Below are 26,191 nucleotides of genomic sequence, written 5' to 3'. Positions count from 1 at the left end.
AAGTAGGTCAGTTTGGCTAGAACAGAGAGTTCATAAAGAAGAGTAATGTGTATGTGTCAGCTTGGAAAGGTAGTCTGAAGGGAAATTTGAAAGACTTTAAATGCTAAACAATGGAGTTTTTACTTAATTAGTTTGTCTTAAGAGGACAGGAGTGGTGTGGTCAGGTCATGTATAGCTTGGCAGCTGTAGGGAGGGATGGATTGAAAAAAGGAGAGACTGAGGGGCAGCTAGATGGCACAGTCCTGGAGTCAGGAGGACCTGAATTCAAATATGGCCTCAGATAGTTACTAGCTATGTGACTCTGGGCAAGTTACTTAACCCTAATTCCATTGGGGGGGGGAGGGAGAGGGAGGGAAAGAAAGAAAAAAAGGGGGAGACTAGAGGAAGGGAGAGCAATTACAAGACTATTATACTAGTACAGGCAAGAGGTGATAAGAACCTCAACAAGGATGGTGTTCATGTGAATAGAGGTAAGAGGAAAATGTGAGAGATGTTGTGGAAGAGAATTAATGAAATTTGGCAAATGGTTTAAATATAAGAGATGAAGAAGAGAGAAGAGTCTGAGATGCCTCCTAGTTTGAAAACCTGGGTGACTAGAAGAGTGATGGTTTCCTCAACAGAAAGAGATAAATAGAAAAGGGAAAGTTTAGAGACAAAGATAATGGATTATATTTTGGACATAATGAGTTTGAGATGCCTATGGAAAAAGAGTTGGAAATATTCAGAGTAGGCAGAAAACTGGAAATGAACCTTAAGAGAGAGGGTAGAGTTGGATATATAGATCTGGAACTCAGCTTCATAGAGATGATAAATCCATGAGAGTTGATGAGGTAACTGTGAGAGGGTATAAAAGAGGAAGAGAATAGCTCCAACACCAGAGACTTAGAAGAAGCACACCCAGAGATGGGACATGGACAATGATCTAGCAAGGATAATTAGGAGTTATCAGACAAGTAAGAAGAGGAAAAGGCAAAGTGAAACCATAAAAATCTAGAGAAGAGAGAGTAACCAGACGGCAAGGATAGTCAACAGTATAATCAATCCATCAAGTATAATCAATTCATCGACGTGCATTTGTTAAGTGCCCATGTTTGCTGGTCATTGGGGATGCAATGATAGTACTTGCCTTGAAGGAGTTTACATTCTATCAAAGAAAACAGAATGAACTTTGGAAACTATAGATAGTAACAATATTTTTGCATATATATTCCCATTTCAGACTTGAAAATAAGTTATAAAAACTGGTTCATTTTTGTTGAAAATTTACATGAAATAGATTTCATCTTTGGTTACTAGGGCAATCATACCTATAGTGCTTGACCATTAAGTAGTAACTTTTGAAAGTGAAATGACAAAATGAAAATTTTGCTCTGATTTTATCATTTGGCATAGCTGCTGTGCATTCATCTCATTAATTCCCCTGGCATATATTTATAGCAGATTTAATGATGAGACCCTCACATGTAGCCCTCTACCTGGGATCTGGGTAGACTGTGATACACAAGTACTAGTTGACAACTACACCAACACTCACACCTTTCTTTTTTTTAACTGACTCATTTTCTTATTGGGGGGGGGGGATATGGGTTAAGTGACTTGCCCAGGGTCACACAGCTACTAAGTGTCAAGTGTCTGAGGCAAGATTTGAACTCAGGTTCTCCTGATTCCAGGACTGGTACTTTATCCATTGCGCCACCTAGTTGCCCAACTCATTTTCCTATTAATTCTCTATGAAAGTTCTAAGGCAATCACAGGGTATATTCTGTTACTCCCTCATAAATTAATAGAAATTCAATTTTTTTCTTAATCAATTAGCTTTGAACCCAGATACCAGTTTAAAAATTAACCAGAGAAATCTCTTTTCTTGTTGGCTTTTGATCATCTCTCACCCTTACCATCAGTCCCCTGGTCTCTTAAGTTTAAACAACGTCCATGGTATTATATCAAATAATATTGCAAAGACATGGATAAGTATTTACAGTATATTGTGAGTAAGAAAATTTCACAGCCAGAGCCACTTTTGTGCTTTTCAAAAGGATGTGAAGGAAGGAAGTGAAAGAGAGGAAGAATAGGATACTCTCACCAGTGCTGCCACTGACTCTTTATCAATTCTTTGGGTTTTTGGTGTTTTTTTTTCTTTCTTCATCAATTCTTGAAACACAGTTGTCTCTCAGGATGGTAGTACAAGTCTCAGGATTTCTCATCATAATATCTCTAAAAAATAATAGTTAAACTCAATTTTCTCACAGTGTCTCTTCAAGTCCTCTCACAAATAAGGGCTAAGATTGCACATATATAACCTATATCAGATTGCTTGCTGTCTTGGATAGCGGGGAGGGGAGGGAGGGAGAAAAATCTGGAACTAGAAATCTTATAAAAACAAATGTTAAAAACTATCTCTACATGTAACTGGAAAATAATAAAATACTCTTATGATTTAAAAAAAACAAATAAGGGCTAATTCTAATATTGCTCTCAAAGACTTTTCACATATGACACAAACTCTCATTCTGTTTCCTCAAGAAATGTCAATCTTTTTATAGTCCCTCCACACACTCCTGCCATTACAGCTGTCAGTTCACCAGATTTTTTTTTCCCTCTTAAATATAAAATGAAAGTATTGATAGTCTCTGCGGAAGGAATTATTAACATTGTAAGTTAATTAGATGAATTTTGTTTTTGTTCAATTGTTTTAGCCATGTACAACTCTTCCTGACCCCATTTGGGGTTTTCTTGGCAAAGATACTGGAGTGGTTTGTCATTTCCTTCTCCAGTTCATTTTACAGGTGAGGAACTGAGGCAAACAGGATTAAGTGACTTTCCCAGGATCACACAGCAAGTAAATGTCCAAGGTCAGATTTGAATTCAGGTCTTCCTAACTCTGGATCAGGCACTCTATCCACTGTGCCACCTAGCTGCCCCAAATGAGATGAATATCATAATAATTTCATATACCAGGAACTGTTAATATCTTTATTATCAACTTATTCTCACTTTTACTTGTGACTTCCTTTCCAGTCCCTTCCAGCTACCGAAGAAGCTGATGAAAAAATAAAACTTGGTACATTAAATTATTATGCATACTTGACTTTTAGGCACTTCTAATATATTACCTTTGTGAAGTTTCATAATATGAAGAGAGTTTTTAAAAAATGTAGCCTCAGGGGCAGCTAGGTGGCACAGTGGATAGAGCACCGGCCCTGGAGTCAGGAGTATCTGAGTTCAAATCTGGCCTTTGATAAGATTTAAAGAACAGCAGTTCACATATAGATTACTCAGTGGGTTATACTTACTTTATAACTTTAAAAAGTCATGATTTCACCTACTGTGGATATTCCTTCTACCTATGGTTTTCCACCCATGTTTTCCTATATGTGCTCCATCTATGTAAGGCATTCCTGGTATACTTTCATATTCCTGCCATCTAAATGATACCACTCAAGTTGTCCCTGTCAGTATTATGTGACTGTCCACTGTCAACTATATCTATAAAATATACCAAGTTATCTCTCTCTTTTCTTTCATTATTATACAACTGGCTCTTTTCACAGAACATTTTTTCATGAAGCTAATGAATAGTATCATGGAAATTTGTTTGCTAATTCTGAATACCCTATTCTTTCCTTGGGCTCTAGGTTTCAAAGTGTTATCCCAATTTATGTCTCTACCTTTGATTAACTAATAAACTGATTAACCACTTTTCTGAGCTCTTCCCTTGTTCTTTAACCTTAAATTAAATTAGAAAGCTATGAGAATTTCATTAAGACAATATTCTCCAAAGAGACTAGCATAAATGCCTTATAAGTAACTGTTGTTGAACAAGTGTTTGTAAGAATACCAGGAATGCTAGCTGAGGCTTACAATGAATGGTAAGGCCTCATTAAATAGCAGAACCATAGAGTTGGAATAAAGTCCTGTGGGATCCCTAGATCAAACCTTGTCTGAACAGAATTCCCTGTGATACGCTCCAACAGGTAGTCAACCAGTTTCCAGTTGAAAATTGGAAAGGTTGTTTTAAAATTGGATAGAATGGGGGGAGGCTAGGTGGCGCAGTGGATAAAGCACTGGCCCTGAATTCAGGAGTACCTGAGTTCAAATTCAGCCCCAGACACTTGACACTAGCTGTGTGATGTTGGGCAAGTCTCTTAACCCCCCCTTGCCCTGCCCAAAACCCCAAAAACCCCAAAACAAAAAAAAAAACCAAAATTGGATAGAATGTTTCATATTTCTCTCTCTAAAATAAACCAAAAACATATTGTTTTATGACCCTCTTTTATTTGCTGAGTAAGTGCCCTTCATGTATTTTTTAAAAGGTACCTTCTGTTTTAGAAAAATGCTCATTTCCACTTGAGTTTGTAAGGCAGTGTGAGAAAAAAACAACATGGCACCTCAATTATATTTTTATGAGTCTATGTTTCCCAATAGTATTAGTCAACACTCTTTGTTTTGAATTCTTCTCTCCTAAAAAACATGCTCTATAAAACATGTCTTTATATACCTCAAAATCTTACCAATTTTTCAATCTGAATTAATGAAAAGTCAAAATTATTTCATTTTTAAATGGCATTTTAATTATTTCCAGCCATATATGTTGACCCTGCTGACACTGCTAGTCCTACAGTTTTAATGAACAAAAATTATTTATAATTAGTATATCAGTTGCTTATAGTGAATTAGTACTTCTAGAAGAGATTAAATTTGTCCACATAAATTTGATCACACTTTTCATCTGTTTGGTAAACTTCTTGTCAGGCATAGAAAGAGCAAAGATAAACTTGAGTCCCACCCATGTCTGTTATTATAAATTCTAAATGAGTAGAGCATGGATAAGTTTTATTGTATTTCATTTAATCAGCAATTCCATGTTGAGTGCTTCCCACATAGCCAGGGCTGGTCAAGAAAATGGTATTATGGTCATCAAAAACCTCTTATTTCTTCTACATAATTTTCCTATTTCCTAGACTAGCTTTCATCTTAAAAGATTTGTACAAGAAAGTTTGGGATTCTTTTATATTTTCAAATGCCATATTCTAATAGAATTATACTCCCTGGATTACACTCATCTGAATTGCATCTTTGTTCATAAGAACTGCATATCTGGGTCTTATCAGCTTTATAAGAACTGTTCTGTTTGAAGGGTAGGAAAGAACAGGGATGAATAGAAATGATCAACTACCAATGTAGAGCATTCCCTGTGCTACCATTGTGTTGGTTTACACGCAAACATTCATTAGCCAGTTTGTAAATTACTCATTGGGAAACAATGCTTTGGATGAGCTACCCTATTGGGCAAATCAGTTTAAGTGAAGCAGCAAGGTACCCTGAGGAAGGGATAAGAGGCAATCTGTGGGTCGAGTCAAACCACCATCACCTCTCCTCAGACTCTGATGGAGATAATCCAGGTCCTTGAACCCAAGAGCCTTGGGAATAGCAATGCCCTTAAAACTACCAACCCCATTTTCATCCCAGGCTCTGCAGCCATCACTGATGGGAGCAATCACTATAGAGAGGTCCCACTTTCCTTGCCACCACCAATACCAACCATTGACTAATTTCCACCAGTGGGAAGATAATCCCAAGAGTGACAACACCTCACTCCATCACTGGTCCTGCTCCACCCCTGTAGCTATCATTCAAGGAAGCAATACCTTTGGAGATGCGACCTGGTGACTATTTCTTCAGATACCACAAGTGTCAGCAGCCACAGCTACTGAAGAACTGGAAAACAAAGTTGTTGCTTGCTGCAAAAGTTCTTGGCAACATCAAGCAGTTAGAAATGGATATGACTATCAGTAGAAGTAACATCAAAGGAGATGCATTGCTATCTGTTTTGTCATGGTCTCCTAAAGGGCTCTGGGGTTTTTCCATCTGACTTGCAGTTGAAACCTATATGCCTGGTCTCCCCCATTAGACTGCAAATTCTTTGAGAGCAGGCACTGTCTTGCTTTTCTAATTGTATCACTTGTGCTTAGCCCAATGTTTTGATCTAATGTATTTTTTATTCATCCATCTACCCATCCATGCTAGAGCAGAACAGTTCAGTGTTACAATTCTGACTGTACTATGGTCCTGTGGGTGTCAATATGATAGCCTTAGTTATCATGGTGTCAATGTGATAATGTTGACTTAGATGGGGTAAGGGGAGAGGCTTGCCCAGTATCACACAGCTAGTAAATGTCTGAGGTTGAATTTGAACTCAGGTCCTCCTGACTCCAGGGACAGTGCTCTATCCACTGCACCATTAGCAAATTTTTTAACCTTACTCATTGATTGAATTGTTTTACAAATTTATAATCAGCAAATAATAGCCCCAGAAAGTGAATAAGAATGAATGGAATCCCTGATATGTATTGTTTAGCATGACTGATTAACTCAGTGGTTATATAGCAGAGTGACAACAAGGCCAGATGATTAGTTTGATACCCAAAGGTACCAGCAGCTATTTTCCATCTTCTGAGTTGTGTTGCTGGTTACAAGGGGATACCAGGTAGATAGATTGGTGCAAATCTATCAGCAATCTGAGAAAAGGGAGGGAGAAGACAGCCAGTAACTTACTCTAAAATTAGGCTGTGTCATCATCAGGAAGCACATTTAAAGTCTACTTTTTTTTTTTTTAGGGCAATGGGGGTTAAGTGACTTGCCCAGGGTCACACAACTAGTAAGCGTCAAGTGTCTGAGGCCGGATTTTAACTCAGATCCTCCTGAATTCAGGGCCACCTAGCTGCCTAAAGTCTACTTTAAAAGTGTTATTTTAAACATTGTACTCCAGTGCCCTATCAACTTAATCATAAAACTGTGCCCCCCACTAAACTATAGGACTCTTATACCTCACTGAAATGTAAAATCTCTATTGATGTGTTATTCTAGGACAGTGGTTCTCAAAGTATGGTCTGAGGACCCCTGAAGGTCCCTGAGACCTTTTCAGGGGATCTGTGAGGTTGAAACTATTTTCATAATAATACTAAGACATTGTTTGCCTATTAAAATACTCCTTGATTTTTTAAACTGCACAGCCAGATTTTCTTCATATATTTCAACCAAAACAACAGTGCAACAGATTGAATGCAGAAGTAGAAATACAGTAGGATGTAGATTCCAACTGTCTTCAAATAAGTCAAACATGACAGAGATTTGCAAAAATATGTAAAACTGTATTACCCATCCTGTTAATTTTTTCATTTTAAAAAATATAGTTATTTTCCCCCAAAATGATATTTTTTGTTAAGATGCAATGGGTTTATCATTATTTTAAATAAATTGATGAATGGATATTTAAAAATTTTATCAGTTTTAATTTCTAGTTCAGTAAGGTGGCACAGTAGATAGAGTGCCGGGCCTCAGGACTCAGGAAGACTTATCTTTCTGAGTTCAAATCTGTCTTCAGACATTTCTTAGCCGTGTGACCCTGGGCAAGTTATTTCACTCTGCTTCTGTTTCCTCATCTGTGAAATGAGCTGGAGAAGGAATATCTCCAGTATTTTCACCAGGAAAACCCCAAATAGGGTCGCAAAGAGACGGATACAACTGAAATGACTGAATGATGACAACAACAAACATTGATAGATATAACCCACATAAAAAGAATCTCTTTGGGCTCCTCAAAGTGTAAAGGAGTTCTGAGACCAAAAAGTTTGAAAATTATAAAAGTGTAAGATTTTTATTGTCTTAGATATCTATAACCTCCTTCCACCACCACTAGGTTACATAAAAAGAAATTTTACTTTATTAATTTTTCATAAACTCTAAATGAAGAATGCTTCATGGGTGTTCTAGGAACAAATATTCATGGCTACATTCAAATTTGAAATTTTTAAAAATTTATTTTGATAACAAAGGAAGGTCTCTAGCCACCAGCCATTCCCACTACAAGGACACTATAACTGGATTAAAAATTAAAATGAAAAATAAAAGAGGGAACTGATTCTGTATGGTTACCAGTGGGCAAGCCACAACAACTCTGTCGAGACTCAACAGTATGTTTGGCACCACATTGGATACTTGAGAAGAAACAGTCATTTGGGTTACCAAACTTATCAAATATTGATTCTACATGTTTATGAAACTGGACACAAATTACATAATGTCAAGTTGGAATGATGATATTGCCTTAGAGTTCTCTGATAATTTATAGTTTACAAAGGACTTTCACAAAATGCTCATTTGGTAATTTTGTACCTCATGGGCACAAAGGAATGAACTCTACACTTGCAAAGAATTGTTGGGTTGTTTTTTTTTAAAGATACCCTGAATTCCTCACTGAATACCAAAGGAAAACTCCCACATACCAGAAATAATACAACATTTGGAAAATATAAAGTGTTAACTATTAAAAATAAAGGGAGTCTTAATAATAACAATTTAGGTTCTTTTTTTTTAGTGACAAAAAAAATGTGTTCTCTCCTACCACTCAAGCCATGGTTGTTATTAAAGAAAAGTATTGAGTAAATTTAGCAGTATGAAGGTGCTACTTAGGAGCAAAAGAATCATCAAATGTCAGATTTGGAAGAGACTTCAGGTGTCATCTAGTTTACCACTGGAATATGTTTAAGCCTTTCCACATCTTATGCATCAATGCTTTAATTTCTCTGATTTTGTCCACAGGAACATTTCCTCCATTGATACAGGCCTCAACTCATCCATGCTTGTGCCATTTCTCCCATAGAGCCTTATACCCAATTTTCTAGAAGACTTAAAGTCTTTTTTCATTTTGTAGGATCAGCCAAGAACTTGGGTTATCCTTCTCTATCAACACATTTTGGATATTGCTTTGATGATATTCCTTACACCAATTCCTTAGCAAAGATTATTGTTGGAAATATATTTTAGTTTACTAGTGCCCAGTATGCATTTATCTGGCCATTTTTTTTTTTTTGGCGGGGCAATGGGGGTTAAGTGACTTGCCCAGGGTCACACAGCTAGTAAGTGTCAAGGGTCTGAGGCCGGATTTGAACTCAGGTACTCCTGAATCCAGGGCCGGTGCTTTAACCACTGCGCTATCTAGCTGCCCCCTGGGCCATTTTTTTTTTTTGACCACACACAACTTTGATGCCTTGTTGATTATGCTAGTACACAATTCAGTCATATAGCATCACCAGGAGAGCCTTTATGTTGAAAAGATGAGTTGCACATAGTAATTATTAAAAATAAGATTCAGTTTCCCAAATGGAATCTACCCTTCTCTTGCTCCTTGTCAATTCTATACCCAACTCATTTTCTCTTGTCAGTGCCTATTCCAAATATACATAATAATGTATCAACTCTAGTTATCCAACTGCATGATCTGAATGAAAGGTATTTTGCATTCATTTTGTTTTTCATGTATGGGTCATCAGGCCTATGTCCTTTGAATATTTATGGATTTCATTGAAACTCTATAATGGGGGGCAGCTAGGTGGTACAGTGGATAGAGCACCAGCCCTGGATTCAGGAGGACCTGAGTTCAAATCCAGCCTCAGACACTTGACACTTATTAGCTGTGTGGCCCTGGGTAAGTCACTTAACCCTCATGGCTCTGCAAAGAAAGAAAGAAAGAAACTCTATAATGTTTGTCTTCATATCTTGATTAATTTTAGATTCTCCCCCCTAGTATCAGTGTTTCTTCCTTTTCCATTACCACTGACAGAAGACCTAGATTACCCTCAAAATTAATCTTTTGAAATTGGAAATACAGTCTCTTTGTATTGGTAAAATTCCACAGAGTAAGAGTCCAGCATATGTTGTAGGGAATGCTGCTTGTTTATTCACATACTACATTGGGCTTTAGTGACTATGGGGCACTATTTTAGTGAGAGATAGCCTAGAGTAGCAGTGAGAACATCAGCCTTAGAAAGATGTGGGACCAAGTCCTCTACCTTTGACACAAACCGGGTCATAGTGTGATGTATGGAACATAGCAAGTGCCTAATAAATGCATGTTGATTAGTTGATTGATGCTATCTATTTCTATGATGACAAGCAAGTCACTTAATCTCTCAGTGCTATAGGCAACTCTAAAATTATAAATTGCAAATTAAAACCTAATCTGTATTGGTGGAAGGAGTTTCTACACGATGATAAAATCTCGGATCTGGGCCAAAAAGACTATTTTAATTGTAAATCTTGTTATGGGAGTGCAGGGCCTACTGCTACTAATAAATATGTGAAGGTTTTTACAGATTAACCTTCCTGAATAGGAGGCTCAGGCTGCACAGATCAGAATCTAGGCTACCTTACCACAACTTGTTTTTAGGGGAAGAAGATGAAGAGACAGGGAGGAAAGCCAAAGGCAGCTCTGTATGTTGAAGATTTACGATCAAGACTCAGTTGTGTTTGCTGTCTCAATCTGTCAAATTGCATTTATTATTTACTGTGTGCTGAGTGCTGTTGATACAAAGGCAAAAATAATTCCTACTTTCAAGGAACTCACCTTCTAATAAGCTAGACATGCAAACAATGGCATACAAACAAGATATACACCGGATAAATTGGGGGTGGCTTCAGAGGGAAGGCACTAAGGTTAAGAATTAGGAAAGGCTTCTTGCAAAAGGTAGGACTTTAGATAAGACTTGAAGGAAGCTGGGAGGAAGATAAAAAAGAGGGAGAGAGTTCCATGCATGGGAACAGTTAATGAAGATACTCAAAGTTGGGAGATGGAGTGTCCTATGGAAAGAACAATGAGGCTGGTGTCAGTGGTTCACAGAATCCATGCAGGGGAGTGAGGATTAAGAAAACCAGAAAGGGAAGAAGGAGTCAGGTCAAAGGTGGCTTTTAAAAAATCAAACAGAATTTTATATTTGATCCCGAAGCTAATGGAGAGCCACTGGAGTTGATTCTGTTGGGGAAGGAGTGACCTAGTCAGACTTGTACTTTTTAGAAAGATCAATTTAACAGCTGAATGAAAGATGAATTAGAGGGGATACAGTCTTGAGGCAGGGAGATCAACCAAAAGACTATTACAATAGTCTAGGCACGAGGTGATGAGAACCTGGACCAAAAAAGTGGCAGTGTCAGAGAAGAGAAGGGGGCGTATATAAGAGATGTTACAGAAGGTAGGAATGACAAGACTTGACAACAGATTGGATTCGGGGAGTGAGAGAGTGAGGAGTTGAGGATCACATCTAGCTGGTAAACCTTGGATGGTGGCAGGATGGTGGAACATAGTAACAGAGTAGTAGTTAGTAGTAGTAACAGAGTAGCACTCAGGAACATAAGCTCCTTGAAGGCAAGGACTTTCTCCTTGTTTTTGTATTCCTAGTGCTTCACATGGTGCCTGACACATAGTAGTAAATGCTTAATAAATGCTTGTTAACTTGACTTGATCTGGGGAAGAGGGGAGGGTCTGGGAGAAAAGATGAGTCAGTTTTAGACATGCTGAGTTTAAGATGTCTACAAGGACACCTAGTTGGAGATGTTTACTAGGAAGCTGGAGATGGGAGACTTGGAATCAGGAGATGTAAGGGCTGGACAAGTAGATCTGAATCATCTGCAGAAAGATGGTCGTTTAAGAGGTTCTGTGATAGAGTCTTGGGGGACCTTCAGGGTTAGTAGACATGAAGTAGATGAAAATCCAGCAAAGGAAACAGAGGAAGAAAGGTGAGACGGGTAGTGTGAGAACCAGGAGAGAGCAGTGTCATAAAGAAGAGGGTGAAGGACAGTGTCAAAGGCTAATAAGAAAGGTCAAACACATACTCCTATAACTTGTTTACAAGCTTGTGTGCTGTGTGTATCTACTGAATTCCCTCCAGTCAGACTCCATTTACCCCAAGGTGCCCTGGTTTTGAGTGAATAGTATTAAGGACCATGCTGATGGCAATTCTCATACTTTATAATTAAAACAAACCAGAGTTCACCTCCAGAACCCAGTGTTGGCATTAAAATGGCAAAGAATCAATCCCTCTGTCACCTGGCACAGTCTACTGAAGCTTTCTTTGTGAAAGCTTGTAAATTAGCATAACATTCCTGCAAGTGGCAAAGTAAAGTAAAAACCATGAGCAGACTGGGTGTGGTGTTTAAGACCCAATTCTCAGCCACTTGGGTGCAAGCTGATAAACTTGATTTCTCCGAGGGAGTTTCACAAATAAGAGACCTTATCTTCTTCTTCCACTATAAATGGAGAGAGGGAGGGAGAAATGGAGTGGGGGAGAGGTGGGGGGGGGGGAAGAGGAGGGAGGAGGGAGGGAAAGAGAAGGGGAGGAAGAGGAAGAGACAGGGGGGAGAGAGAGAAAGGGAGGGAGGGAGGGAGGATGTGTTGCTTGGAAGGTAGAGCATGAATAAATCACAGTTTTGCCTTTGTGAGACTGATCTTTAGGCAAGCTATATTATCAAATAGCTTCTCAATCTGATCCTGTGCTCCCCTCATAAAATGATTTTAAAACCATTTAAGCCACATCCTTGAGAGTAAGATGGAAAATAAATATTAAGTAGTGGCCAAGTCATTTGGATTCCTGTCAGCACTTAGCCTTTCAAATGCCTGCTTGTCAATTTGAGAAAGTTTTCTCTCACTTCCCCAGTAGTAATAGGTTGCCAATTTCCTTTTTTTATCTAAAGTGCAAGGAGATCTTTTTAACCTTACCTCTTCTAAAAACGATAATGATTTTAGATCAGTAAAGAAATTAACCATTTCCTTGGAGCCAGGTCATTTCTAAATATAATCTGTCATTTGACCTGAGGCTGATGGAGGTTCTTTTACTTTCTTTATCCAATGAACAGAGGTGGTATTTTTAAACATGCTTATTTTGTGTGTGATCTTGCTGTTGTCAGTACTAGTCTGACTGACCCTGTGGAAGAAGTGGTAAAAACAATAAGAAAAGGTTCTGAGAAAATCTTTTCATTTAGTGTGGATTTTCTGGTGAAAGAAAAGCAGATAAAAAAAAAAACAATTGCTTGTGCAGCTTCAGAAGAGAAAAGCATCTGAGAGGGAAGTGTAAGAAGGAAAAGAGAATTTCTGAAAACAACTGATATTTTAATTTTTAAGAAATGCTTCTCTCTGAGCCTATATCTGATTGCTTATAGCCTCAGGGAGGGGGAGGGGAAGGAAGGAGGGAAGGATAGAATTTGGAACTCAAAACTTTAAAAAAACACAAATGTTTAAAAAAATTGTTTTAATATGTAATTGGGGGAAACAAAATATATTGATTTTTTTAAAAAAGAAAACAAAGAAAAAAATGCCTCTTCCAAAGAAACGTTTCATAAATGAATAAGACTTGGCCAGAAACTCAAGGTTGTACTTACCCTGTTTCCGTGGACTCCAAGTTTAGTGGATATTAACTTAATTTAATCCTTAAGCCTCCCAAGGAATAGACTTTTGGGAACTCTGAGCATCTAATCATTTACTATTTACCTAGTATTGCACTAGGCATTATGGGAGGTTACAGAGAGATCTCAAGGCTTTTCTGGAGGAGAAGTTTAGTCTGTGGAGACAAAGAAAACAAGCTCATACAGTAGAACTAGAAAACAGTTATAGAGCAGTGAATGAACTAGTACAAAGATACATATAGTAAAACACTTCCTGATGAGAATGGGATTTTATTTATGGAAAAACCCATAGAGCAGATCTCATCCTGACCCTGGAACACATTGTAGTTCCTACTATTGTATAAACTACACATTCAAATACTGAAGGGACTCGTCAGAATATAGTCATGGTAGTTTGTTTTGGTTTTTGGTTTTTGGTTTTTGCGTTTTTGTTTTTTTTTTTTTTAATAAAAAGCAAGTGACTAAGGCAAGGATTCTCTCCACTTGAGAGATGTTGCAAAATTATGTAATTTTCTCCTTTGAAAACTTTGAAAGGCACAAATTTTTCACATGTTCCCTGCTTTGGGGGAGGGCATACCTAGGGGAATCCAAATGGAAGAGCCTCATTCTTTCCGCAAGAAACCCCTGAAGGTTTTAGGATCCTCTGCTTTAGAGATAAGAGCCCAAGAAAAAAGAAAGAAAGAAAGAAAGAAATTTGGGTCAAGAGACATGAATTGCCAGCAACACCCAAAATTGCCAATAGCAACTTTGCTTGTGCAATATGGGAAAAGTTTTCTGGATGAGCCCTAATTGTAGGCTTTCTCTTCTGCAGAACTAATTTATTAAATTCTCCTCTGTCAACTTGACATTGAAGTGTTCTGTGTATGTTCCAAGTTATGATCTATGTGGATATCAAGCAGAATCCATGTTCTGTTTACCTTCTGGGGAGATTGCTTAGTACTGGGTACACAACTTGAAGTGTTCTACTTGACAGCTACTGGCAAACGAGTTTGTAGGGGGTATACCTATGTTTATATATAGGGATGCCAGGAAGTCTTGGATGTGACATTGGACTTGAGATGATGGGAGACTATAACAGCCATGGTTTTGATTCAGCCAGGGGTTTAGAGTGTAATAATTGAGTACCTGCCCCCCCCAAAAAAAATCAGGCTCCCTGCCCGGAGCCCTTTCTCTTGAGTGAATCCTCCTCTGCTTGTGCAAGCAAAACTCCATCCCTCCTCCCATCCTGCTGCTGCCTCCGCCGCTGCTGCCACCAGTGCCACTGCTGCTGCTGCTGCTTTGGGAAGGAAAGGAGCTGCCCAGGTTCACGCTGCTTTAGAGTTCCCAGGACTTGGCATTCCGGCGAGCTGCTGCTTTGCAGCTGGGGGAGACAGAGACGCTCCCGGCCCTCCTTTGATTAGGATATGTCAGGGTTGTCAGGGCAACTGTTAACGGTGGCGTATCATATTTTCCCCCTCTTGTGTTGCGTGCTGAATATTTGAGTGTGCCATAGCTGGAAAGAGATTGGAAAAGGGCGCTGCAGCAGGAAGGAGGATCTGATTGAACAGGTTAGGCAGTGGAGAGAGGCATCGGACCGATGCACGGTGCCTTTAATCAGGGCTTTCCTTGAGAGTGCGGGGATGGGTGAATGCGGAGAGTGAGTGGGAGTGGGAAGGGGTTTGTGAGGGAGGTGGGGTGGGGGAGGCAGCCGGGGGGGGAACCGCAGGCCCTCCGCTGCGGCTGCGAACGAACGGATGGTAGTATTTGTCAGCTGTTTGCACACTGTTTACCCGTAGGGGATCTATTACAAGTGCTCAAATGATCCGACCGCTTAGGAGCTAGCAGCTTCACCCAGGCTGCAATTACAGAAACATATATTTTTAATTACAAACAAACAAAACCCCCAAGTGGCAGCGACATGCCTGGATCAGCTACTGCTATCCGACAAGAGAGGTTGAAGAAGACCAGTTCAAGGCCAAATCCCCCTGGCTTATTCACCATTAATGAGGAAGAGGAACAGCAAAAGAATGGAAATTCCAGAAGACTGAAAGGTATGCATTAGCTCTCTCTACAGTTTGATCAGGTTGTGTACAGTACATCCCTGCTACGCTGCCCAAGGCAGGCTGGTACCCAGCGTACTGACACTGCATACTGCACTGGGTAGTATTTGTGACCTAGCAGATAGTTTGCCAGCAGACATTTCCAAACTATGTACAAATTTCTTTTTTAATTCAGGGAGTATTCAATACCCCTCTTCCTCCTCTTCCTTCCCTCCCACCCCCCCCCTTGAGTTTTTAGGTTTCAGATAAGTCACTTTATTGAACAAAGCCACCTTCTTTGCTCTCTCTGCTTTGAGACCCTTATTTTCCACATGGGTCTCTACTCATGGTTAATAATGGCACCATCAGTGTCAGGAGGAGGTAATTTAAGTTGTCAAGGTTTTAAATAAGCAGGGCCCCCACTTTCTTTAGAGGGATCAGCTGATTTCTGTGTGTTTTAAGGAAGGAAGTTTTAGGTAGAAGAATGGGGATTTGGAGTTTGTGGCATAATGAATTCAACCTTATCTGGGCCAAGGATGGAAGGGGCATTATGTTGTGTTTCTATACTGAAGTGTGCATTAAGAGTGGGGAAAAGAAAATGATATGAGTGAGGGATCCCGGAGAGACTCAAGGTGGTAGAGAACCAAAAGGGGAGTTGTAGTAGCAAGAACATTTAACTTTTTTTAAAAGAATGTTATTATTTTTTTTCTCAATTACATGTAAAAACAATTTTAATGCTCATTTAAAGTAATGTTTAGTTCCAAATTCCTTCTTCTTCTCTCCACCCCTCCCAAAAAAGGAAAGTACTTTGATGTAGATTTTACATGTGCAGTTAGAGCATTTAACTTTTAAGGATAACCTTGTTTCTGAATGTTTTTCTGGAAGGTAAAATATACTGTGTGTGTGTATGCATACAGATACATATGTCTATATGGGTTGAGGGAGGAGGGTTTACTGCTCTTTACATAATGATGGAACATAACAGAAGCTCACCCAGCCAGTTGAGTCACTGTACTGCATCGTGTGCAGCCGTGTCTTACAGCCAGGACTCCTAGAGTTTTAATTACCACATAGAAAAGGCAGCATTTCAGAATTGTGACTCCCATTCTTGAGTTTGAAGTTTTTAGCATGTCAGCTCTCTGCTCTGCTTCCCAACTAATTTGTAAGTGCTTCTTCCTCTGACTACAGAAAGGATTGTCTTTGGGGATTCATCCCTCCAGCACTATCCTCCAGCCCCCAGCTCTTTGTAGCAATTAGTGTACTATGCATAATCCGGTTGTTCTGTCCCTGAGTTATCACATTTTCCTCTTATACTTACTGGGATGAAACCAGGAGTTCTGCTGGGAAAATATTTAAGCAGTGGCAGACTAAATGTTTAATCAGGGCCCCATGTCTGAGGACTAGTGATTTTTGTGGTACTCCAATGAATTGTAATCTAGTTTACAATAAGGCTCTGCTTTTTACATTAGCACTGATGATTTTTAGTCCTTCGTTTTAATCTCATTCAGTGTGTTCCTGTAACATATAATCTTATTACTAGAGTCATTCTTATTTAATATCTGGCATGGTTTTATCTGGGGAACTGCCTCTTATCTCCTTGCAGAATGACCTTAGTGATTTAATACTACTGTGAACAGAAGTTTGTTTATTTTCAGTCCCCTTGTTTGCCCTGGAGTTAGCAACATATTCTAGTTCAAATAGCTGTTGACAATGAACTAAACCCTTTAAACTGCATTAGCAAATCATCTGGTCACCTAGGAGTTGGTGACTTTCAATATTAACATTCATGTGGATTTTATGGGATTGTTCCCATGGGGCGTTTTTTAAGAGGCATTCTTCTGATTTGTGGCATTTTCCTTTGTGTGCCCTTGGGGCAGTGATTCATGAGAATTACACTTTTCATTCTTAGTACTATATTACCCTTTTCCGTAGATTTTTCTCTCCTTGATACCCTCCCTCATTACTCTTTTAGCCATCTAATTTGAAAGAGAAAGAATGAGAAAGTTAAAAAAGAAAAGTACTCTCCACAAATATATCATCTTTATATTGATCAATTTATTATAGTAGCTTAGAGAAATTTAGTCATGGGGGGTGTGGGTGGGCAGAAACTCCAATCTTCCACCTCTTCATGTTCTCCTCCCCCTCCCCCTAAAGAGATGGAAATTCATTCTGCTGGCAAAGGATCTCATACCTTTTCTTGCTCATTACAAGCCAGACCACTTCTGAAGTGGTCTTCCAGTGACTTAAGCCAGCAGATCTTTTGAGTGAGAATATAGAGAAAAGGTCTTTAGTCTTCTATATAATTAAAGATGGGTATTCTCTAAATTATTTTTTTTGGTGAGGCAATTGGGGTTAAGTGACTTGCCCAGGGTCACACACCTAGTAAGTGTCAAGTGTCTGAGATCACATTTGAGGTCCTCCTGACTCCAGGGATTGTGCTCTATTCACCGTGCCACCTAGCTGCCCCTCTCTAAATTCTTAAGAGAAACAACTGATTAGTCTAAGATCACAGTTTCTGATCATAAGTATATGAAAGAGCTTGCTAATCCATGGAGAAGTGACTTTATGAAACCTGGCATCTCCACTAAGAATATTCCTGTGTTCACAAGAAAGCTATGCCCCTGAGCAGCTAGGTGGCATGCAGTGGACATAGCACTGGCCCTGGATTCAGGAGGACCTTAGTTCAAATCCAGCCTCGGACACTTAACACTTACTAGCTGTGTGACCCTGGGCAAGTCACTTAACCCCAATTGCCTCACCAAAAAAAAAAGAAGAAGGCTATTCTCCTAGATAATTGACACAGGACCATGGGATCAATGATCTAGATCTGGAAGGAACTTCAGGGGTCACCTAGTTCAACTCTCTCATTTTACAGATGAAGAAAACGAATATCAGAGAGATGAAGGGATGTGTTGCTTTGCAGAAGGGAAACTTTAGATCAGTGAGTTACCCTACAACAGTCTGGTGGAAAATTTCAAATATTTCCTTCTCCAGGTTGTGGCTGCTACTTGATAGACAAGTTTTTGTGTGTTTCTTTTCTTTCTTTTAAATTCCCTGCTAGCTATCCATTCCCTGTACCTTTCCTCTGCAGCTCTTATATGATGCTTGAGTTCTCAATGATAATTCTCAAAACAGACCCAGATAACCTAATGGGGACTTTTCTGTGTACCATTATTAAGATTAGTGATCAAAAACTTGTTTTCTTTTCTACCAATTTCCCAGCCTAGTCAGACAGTCATGTCTAAACCTAGTTTTCATGACTGATATCTCTTTCTACTATCAGTCCTGGGAAGAAAGAGGCCTGATAACTAAATTGAAAATGCTAACAGGCTTCTATCCTGGGATACATTGTGTGTCTGTTTTAATGATGAATTGTAGCTTTCCCAGGTAGCCTAAATAAAAGCTTAGAATGAATTTTATAAAGAAAGGCTTCTGCTAGCTTCAGCCCCACCCCCCACCCCCACCCCCCAACTGGCTGGCCTTAAAGGCCACTTAAAGGCTTACTTAAAGACTGGCACTGGACCTTTGATTTCATTGGCCTAAGGGACTTCCTGAACTCCTTTGTAGAGGAAACTCAATCTACCAATGCAGGTGGGTACCTTCTTTGTGCCTTATGTTCTTAGAGTCTTGCCCATGGTTAAGTGACTTGCCCAGGGTCATACAGCTGGTATATCAGAGGCAGCCAGTCTTTTTGTACCTGATAATGAGTCTATCTACTATGCTAAACTGTCTTTCATTTTAAATTTATGGTTTCTTTTAGGGTAACTTTATGTAATTTGATAAAAGCTTTCATAGTGACTAATTCTTGAATGACATGCATGCAATAAAAATGTAAATATTCCCCTTTATTTCTTTTTTAAAAGAATCCTTTTATCACTATACCCTCTACCAATGTAGATTACACCTTTTCTTCCCCCTTAGTCTACAGCTTCATGAGTTGCCCTGGCCAAAAAGATTCATTACCTGGTGATCAACCTTGTCAGGATAAGCCAGTCTAAACTTAACGGGGCTGTTCCTTAAACTACAATACCCACAATCCATCACTGTACATGGACTCAATTTGGTTTAGGACTGAGGGATTCTGAAGCTGTAGCTTTGGTGAAGTCAGTCACCTTGAGACATGATGAGGTGTCAGAGAAGGGCTTTAGCTTATATTTTTTTAATCATATGACATTTAAAGTAGCAACAGTTGTTTTGTGTTCATGCATCAGAGCCTCGCTATTGTGCTTTTTGGAGGGAAAGGGTTGGTGAAGGAGTCCATATAGTCAAACTTCGGAAGGATAGTCTCATTGGTTTTTCTTTTGACACTTGAATAATTCTGGGTGAATTGCAGAGTGATCTTGATCCGACTATGATTTCTACTGAGGGAGATGTGGCTATAAAATGAATAGACTCTTTTGAGTGCTTGTAAACTAAATTATAAGACTTTAGAGGGCAGGAACTTGAGGGTATTTTTGTTATCTTTGTATCTTACACAATACCCCATTTATTGTGTATTCAATTGAACCCAGCAAATTGACCAGAACTCGTGCCTCCATATGAACATTGCCTTTCAGAGTGGTCACTTTGTGAGGTTGCATATTCAATTCAGTCATGCTGTCATTACTCAGGATATTTCTTTGTAGCTTGTTTGGGGCTGGCGTACAGAGTGAGCAGCACAAGAGAGTCATTTAATTCAGCAGACATTTATTAAATGCCTACTGTGTGCCTGTGTCCCAGACATGGTTTAGTCTGCTGTAATGAATCACTTATAACCTGAGGTTTCAGATAATCAGTCCCTTTAACAAAACATTAAAATATCCCCCAGATGAAAGCACTTCCCAAGGTAATTAAGAACCGGTAATCTCACATGAGATTAAAAACCAGTAAAAGTTACCCTTAAGGAAGTTTAAGAAAAAAAAGTGGGTAAGGAAGTTCCCTGGGGGTCTCTAGAACTCCCTCTACAGTCCTAGAGTCTACTTTCTTGCCCCAAGAGCCTATAGTCACTGCCATCAAGAAATGTCCATTTTACTATTGTTGAATCATTGATTTTAAACATTTTTTATTTTTGCCTGGACATATGATTTCATTGGTATAGGAATTCCCTGATGTAGAAATTTCTTTCCTCAGCTACAAATTTAGAGTACTCCAGTGTCCCTGGGGGCCCCAAAAGGTTGTAACTTGCCCATGATCAGACCGCCTGTATGTGTTAGAGGCAGCCCTTGAACCCTGGTCTTCTTGACTCTAAGGTCAAGTAGTTTTCTACTGTGCTAGGCTACCTGTCTTCATCTAATAATAATAATAATAATAATAATAATAATAATAATAATAACTAACATTTGTATAATGCTTACGATGTGCCAAGCACTGGGTTAAGCACCGTGCTAAACTCTTTACAATTATTATCTCATTTGGTCCTCACAACAATCAATATCCCCATTTTACAGATGAGGAAACTGAGGCAAGCAGAAGGAAAATTAATGACCTATGGTCACATAGCCAGTAAGTGTACAAGGTCAAATTTGAATTCAGGTCTTGGCTCCAGGCCCAAAACTCTATCTACTGAGCTACCTAGATTCCCCTAATCTACATATCCCACCCCCATAATAATATTGCCCAAATTGATTACCATATTCACCAGAACTATCTTTGAATGACTTTGGACTGTTTCTGAAGATCAAAGCCACTTTCAAGGGATGACACTCACTGGAGTTTATTTAAGTGAATATACTATAGTTTGTGAAAGGAATTCATAAGGAGGAGTTCCAGAAATGTTCTGAAAAATGAACTTCAGTGGATCCTTTTTTCCCCTTCCTTTTATTATGACTTTCAGTCTTCTTTGGCAAGCCAATGTGAGTATCACTATTTAAGAGGTCGTAGTTGACTACTTTGAGTGCTAATCATTCCATCTTCCCACCCTCTATCTTTTTTCTGTCAGTCAATTAACTGCCAGTTAGATTGGGAAGAGAAGTAGAATCCTGCCTTGAAATAGTGGTGGAACACTTCCTGTGAAGCTGTAGGTATTCTCTTTTCCATGTTGTTAAAGTGTTGTATACTTCTGGAACCTGCAGTGACTTTTTTTGGCTCACTCACGGGAAAGGTAGAGTTTCTTGCCTGTTAAAGCTTCCAAATGAAATGTTAGCTGCCATTTACCATTTATATTCCCATTGGACAGGTGATGATCCAGCAACTGTAATGCCCTCTTTGTAAGTCATGGGTCTTTTTTTGTTTGCAGAGAGGAGTCTTATGTCAAGAAGTGTGAATACCACTCGAGATTCATTCACACACAACATTTCCTTGTTTCTTTTTCCCTTTTGTCCTGTTGGACTCGGACTATTGTCTATTTCCAGTGTCCTTATTTGTGCCATTTCAGGAACTAGGTAAAACTTTTTAGCAGGAAAATTTAACAGCTAATAGATTAAAATTATGATTTTTTAAAGAATAAGAAATTCAATTGATCCTTTCTGTGTAAAGGAAAAATTGAAACCAAAGTCATCTGGATATCTGGGTGAAGAATGATCCAAATGTAAATGGAAAGAATTAGAATTTACAATCAGTTGTTTGTTTAAAAAATAAAGACTAATATCTTAGGGCCTTTCAGTGATAAGAGAAATCCCCTAGTACAACCCAAATTTCTCTACAACATTCTTGGCAAATAGTTGATCACTCTTTGCCCACCAACCTCTAGTAAGGGAGAATCTGCTCCTTCCTAAAATAGTCCATTCTACTTTTGGAGAGATTAGGTATTAGGAAGTTTTTTCCCTTACATCAAACCCAAATATGCTTCCTTGCAACTTCTAGCCATCGTGCCTAGCTCTGCCTTCTGGGGCCAAGTAGAACAAATTTAATCCCCCATCCACATGTGGGTCTTTTAGACATTTGAAGATACATATCACGTCCCCCCCTAAATCCTTCCCTTCTTCCTGCTAAAAGCACCTTCAATTCCTTCAACAGATCCTATATGATATGAGCATCAAGCCTTTTATTATCCTGGTTGTTTTCCTCTGGATGCTCTCCAACTTATCAACATCCTTCCTGAAATTTGGTACCCAGAACTGAATGCAATATTTCAGATGTGGCTTTAACAGGGCAGAATACAGTGGAACTGTCACCGCCTCACACCCTCAGTCCTTGAACAATATTCCTCTCTGTTGTAGCTGAAGATTGTTGATGCAGTGTGCTTTTTTGGTGATATTGTATAGTACTTTTGATTTATATTGAGCTCCCAGCCCCCTAAAAGACTGAGGCTTTTGTCAGTTCAACTACTATCTAGCCATCATTTCCCCACTGTGCACTTTAAAATTGATTTTTGAATCTAAGAATAAAATTTTGCATTTGTTCCTGTTAAATTTCTTCTTATTATAATGGCTCTCAACAAATATTTGTTGAGTAGATTAATGAATAACATTTGTGTTACTGCCTTTCTCCGTTCTGGTAAAGGCAATGCTTAGTGGGTGCAAGAGGAGGAAAAGAAGGAGGGAACAGCTGGGTGGCACAGTGGCTAAGAGGGCTGGACCTAGAGTCGGGAAGATATGAGTTCAAATTGGATCTTGAAAACTTACCACCAGCTGTATGAGCCTGGGCAAATCACATAACCCTGTTTACCTCAGTTTCCTCATCTTTATAATGAGCTGAGGAAGGAAATGTAAGCCATTCAGTATCTGCCAAGAAAATCCCAAATGGGGTCATGGAGTGTCAGACATGACTGAAATGATTGAAGAATGACAGCAATAATGTGCCAGGCACTGGGTTAAGTGCTTTACAGATCTCAGTTGTTCCTGACAACAACCCTGTGAGGTGAATGCTATAATTATCCCCACTTTACAGCAAAGTAACTGAGCCAGATAGTCTGTCATGTGACTTGCCCAGGGTCATATCTAGTAAGTGTTTGAGGTTATATTTGAATTCAGGTCTTCCTGACTCCAAGTACAACACTCTATTCAATGTGCCACCTAACTTCCCTATAGCATAACCAAATGTTTTGTCTGTGAGCTACTTTATGGGCTTTATTGTGCTATAATTGAAGTAAACAACTTTCTTAGACATGGTAGACCTATTTCATGAGTTATGCTTGTGGGACTGGAGTAACTATGAGTGCCTCAACACTAGAAACAATTAAGATAATAATGGTTTCCCAAATGATGACTTGTGGGTCCCATTTACTGGAAGGTTATGGTGTGTACTTGAATTGAATATCCATTTGCACTAAGATCAGCATAATTCTAAAAAGCAAACTTAAATTAGATCCTCTGTTGCTTTTTTTGGCATGAGGGGTAGAAGGGAGAATCTTGCTGATGTTCCTTTATCAGTTAGCAGAAAATGATACCACGTGTAAAAGGTAATTTTTATTTTTATCCTTTTGGAGGCAATCAAGGTTAAAGTGACTTGCTCAGGGTCACACAGATAGATAGTAAGTGTCTGAATCTAGATTTGAACTCAGGTCCTCCTGACTCCAGGACTGAGGCTCTATCCATCAGCCCTAAAAGGTGATTTAAAAAAAAAATACAATCCGTATTTCTTCAAATAAACTTGAGTTTTGACCTCGGTTTCCCCCTACTTTTAATAGGGAGAAACCCTACCAGATCCCAGGGCTGTGTTTGGTGCTCTAATTAGATTTATGAACTTCTAAGTGTTTCAAATTAAAAGATAGGTAGACACCTCACCCTACTCTCAGACCCAAGTTCATTGGTCCAAAGCAGTGGTATTGACTAAAAGTTAGGAAGTGGGACTAGACTCTTTAATTCTGTTCAACAGGTAGGTTTTTGTTTTTGTTTTTGTTTTTTTGCAGGGCAGTGAGGGTTAAGTGACTTACCCAGGGTCACATAGCTAGTAAGTGTCAAGTGTCTGAGGTTAGATTTGAACTCAAGTCCTCCTGAATCCAGGGTTGGTTCTTTATCCACTGCGCCACCTAGCTGCCCCCTTAACAGGTAGTTTTAAAGCAAGTTCTATGCCCAAAGTAAGTCCTGTGCTATGTGCTAGAGGTTCAAAGAGAAAAAGGAAATAATCCCTAACTTCAAGCAGCTTGGGGTGGGGGGGAGTTGAAAGATACACAAATTAATAAGTACGAAGTATGTGCAAATGAACACAAAGTACTTTTAAGAGTAGATTAATAACTGGAAAGAATCATCAAATCATGACAACTGAGCTGTCTGGGAAGGAAGACAGGGATTTCAGGAGGTGGAAGAAAGAACTGATAGCTGGCTGGGTGGCCCAGTGGATTGATTGCTGGGCCTGGAGTCAGAAAGACCTGAATTTAAATACAGCTTCAGACATTTGCTAGGTGCATGACCCTGAGCAAGTCACTTGACCTCTGCCTCAGTTTCCTCATCTGTTAAATGAGGATGATAATAGCATCTGCCTCCCAGGGTCATTTTGAGGATCAAATGGGATAATAATTGTAAAGCATTTAGCACAGCACCTGGCACATAGCAAGTTCTATAAATATCAGCTATTGTTATTGTTGTTGTTGGTATTATTATTATTATTATTATTATTATTATTATTATTGGCAGACAAGACAACCTTGTACAGTTGCAGAAACTCCAAAGTTCTGGGTTCTGTGGCTTGGTCTGCATGCCCCACTAGCTGCCCTGATTGCAACATAGAATGGAGGCCTGGAAAACATTTTTTAAAATCTAGTCCAGGGATTCTTAACCTTTGTTTTCCCGAAGTCCATGTTTTCATTATAGTGTTTTAAAATGCATAATATAAAATGCATAGAATTAAAAAGGAAACCAAGTAAATTGAAACAGGGCTGTCAAAATAGAAAAACAAAAAACAAATTTGTGATATAATATAGGAGCTTCTTTATTAATGCATTAAATAATAAAACAGCACATTTAAAAATACAGGGTGTCCTAGAAGTCCTAGTGCAGTCTTAAGCTTTAAGAACTGTACATCCTGTATAGTCAAGTTCAAGTTCAAATTTACTTTTAAAAGGCATATCACTGTGAATGCTGTTGTTTCATGTGAATATTAAAATTTTTGTATTAAAATATTACTAAATCTATTCACTGTTAAAATATTAAATTGATAATATTAAAACTGTGGGGTGGTCTTTGACAAGTCTATACATCTTATTGGATGTATTGAAATGAACATCTTACATTGGATAATATAGGGAAAGATAACAAAGGGAAATAAGAAATAGGTACATACTTGCTCAATCGCCTGGCTAAACCTGTTGAGGAAGGAAGGGTAGGTTGAGGTCTGGAGCTGAGCAAGATGGCCAAAATTGGCCTATTAAAGCCATTCGTAGTGATAGAGTTCATTCTCAGGTGGAGTGAGGAAATGGAATGATGCTCCTCCCCCTGCCCCCAGTGCAAACAGCATGGCCGGAGATGTCCGGGAAGTGATAAAGTTCTTTATCCTAACTCAGTTCATTACCAATGAAAAAATCTAGGTATACAATATTTAATAAGAAAAACAGTAGCCAAGAAAACTAGGGCAAAGCTGTGGTGTCTGTAAACTTCCAGGATGCTGTTGCTCCTCCCAGGGAGTGTTTTCAGTCACACCCACACAGTTGAGATAGATAAACATACACCTCCCACCTCCTACCACACACAGACACACAGACACAGACAGTCACACAGACACACACACACTCCTAATCCTACCTCTTAGATCATATGCCATTTCCCACCTTCCATTCACCGTCAGTAGAAGGGAGGGACCATTTTTCATTTTGTCTTTGTGTCTTCATTGCCTAGCACAATGCCTGTGTACATCATAGATGCTTAGAAATGGTTGTTGCCCTGGCTTAAATGTTTTAGGCCAGTGTTACTAGGTACAGACCAAATGTGCTCAGTGCCATTTAGGTTAGTCACCACAACACCCTGTAATTTGGGAATGGTAAACGATGGGAAAGGCATGGCATTATGTCAGAGCTCAATCCTGCCTCTCCTGCTTATTGTATAAAAGGTGATTATGGGAGTGAACCTTTTAAGCCAGGGGATTTATGA

The 26,191-nt window shown here is 39.0% G+C and overlaps 1 protein-coding gene across 10 annotated transcripts in view; it reads left to right on the top strand.

Annotated features, from left to right (window-relative positions):
• MAP7 (microtubule associated protein 7) overlaps positions 1 to 26,191 on the top strand; it is a 248,084-nt gene that overhangs the window by 28,775 nt on the left and 193,118 nt on the right. For 6 of the 10 annotated variants that reach the window (XM_044001883.1, XM_044001889.1, XM_044001888.1 and 3 more), the window contains exon 1: positions 14,930 to 15,263. The exons of 2 other annotated variants lie outside the window; for them this stretch is intronic. In XM_044001883.1, coding sequence (XP_043857818.1) covers positions 15,131 to 15,263 — 133 coding nt within the window. In that variant the 5' untranslated portion in view covers positions 14,930 to 15,130. Of the gene's footprint in view, positions 1 to 14,440; positions 14,781 to 14,929; positions 15,264 to 26,191 lie in introns of those variants that run through there. 2 more of the 10 variants (XM_044001881.1, XM_044001879.1) reach the window with 2 other exon arrangements.

This window comes from Dromiciops gliroides, chromosome 4 (assembly GCF_019393635.1).
Source record: "Dromiciops gliroides isolate mDroGli1 chromosome 4, mDroGli1.pri, whole genome shotgun sequence".
Classification (NCBI taxonomy): domain Eukaryota; kingdom Metazoa; phylum Chordata; class Mammalia; order Microbiotheria; family Microbiotheriidae; genus Dromiciops; species Dromiciops gliroides.
The sequence above is the reverse complement of the archived record's forward strand: the minus strand, read 5'-3'. Positions and strand labels throughout refer to the sequence as shown.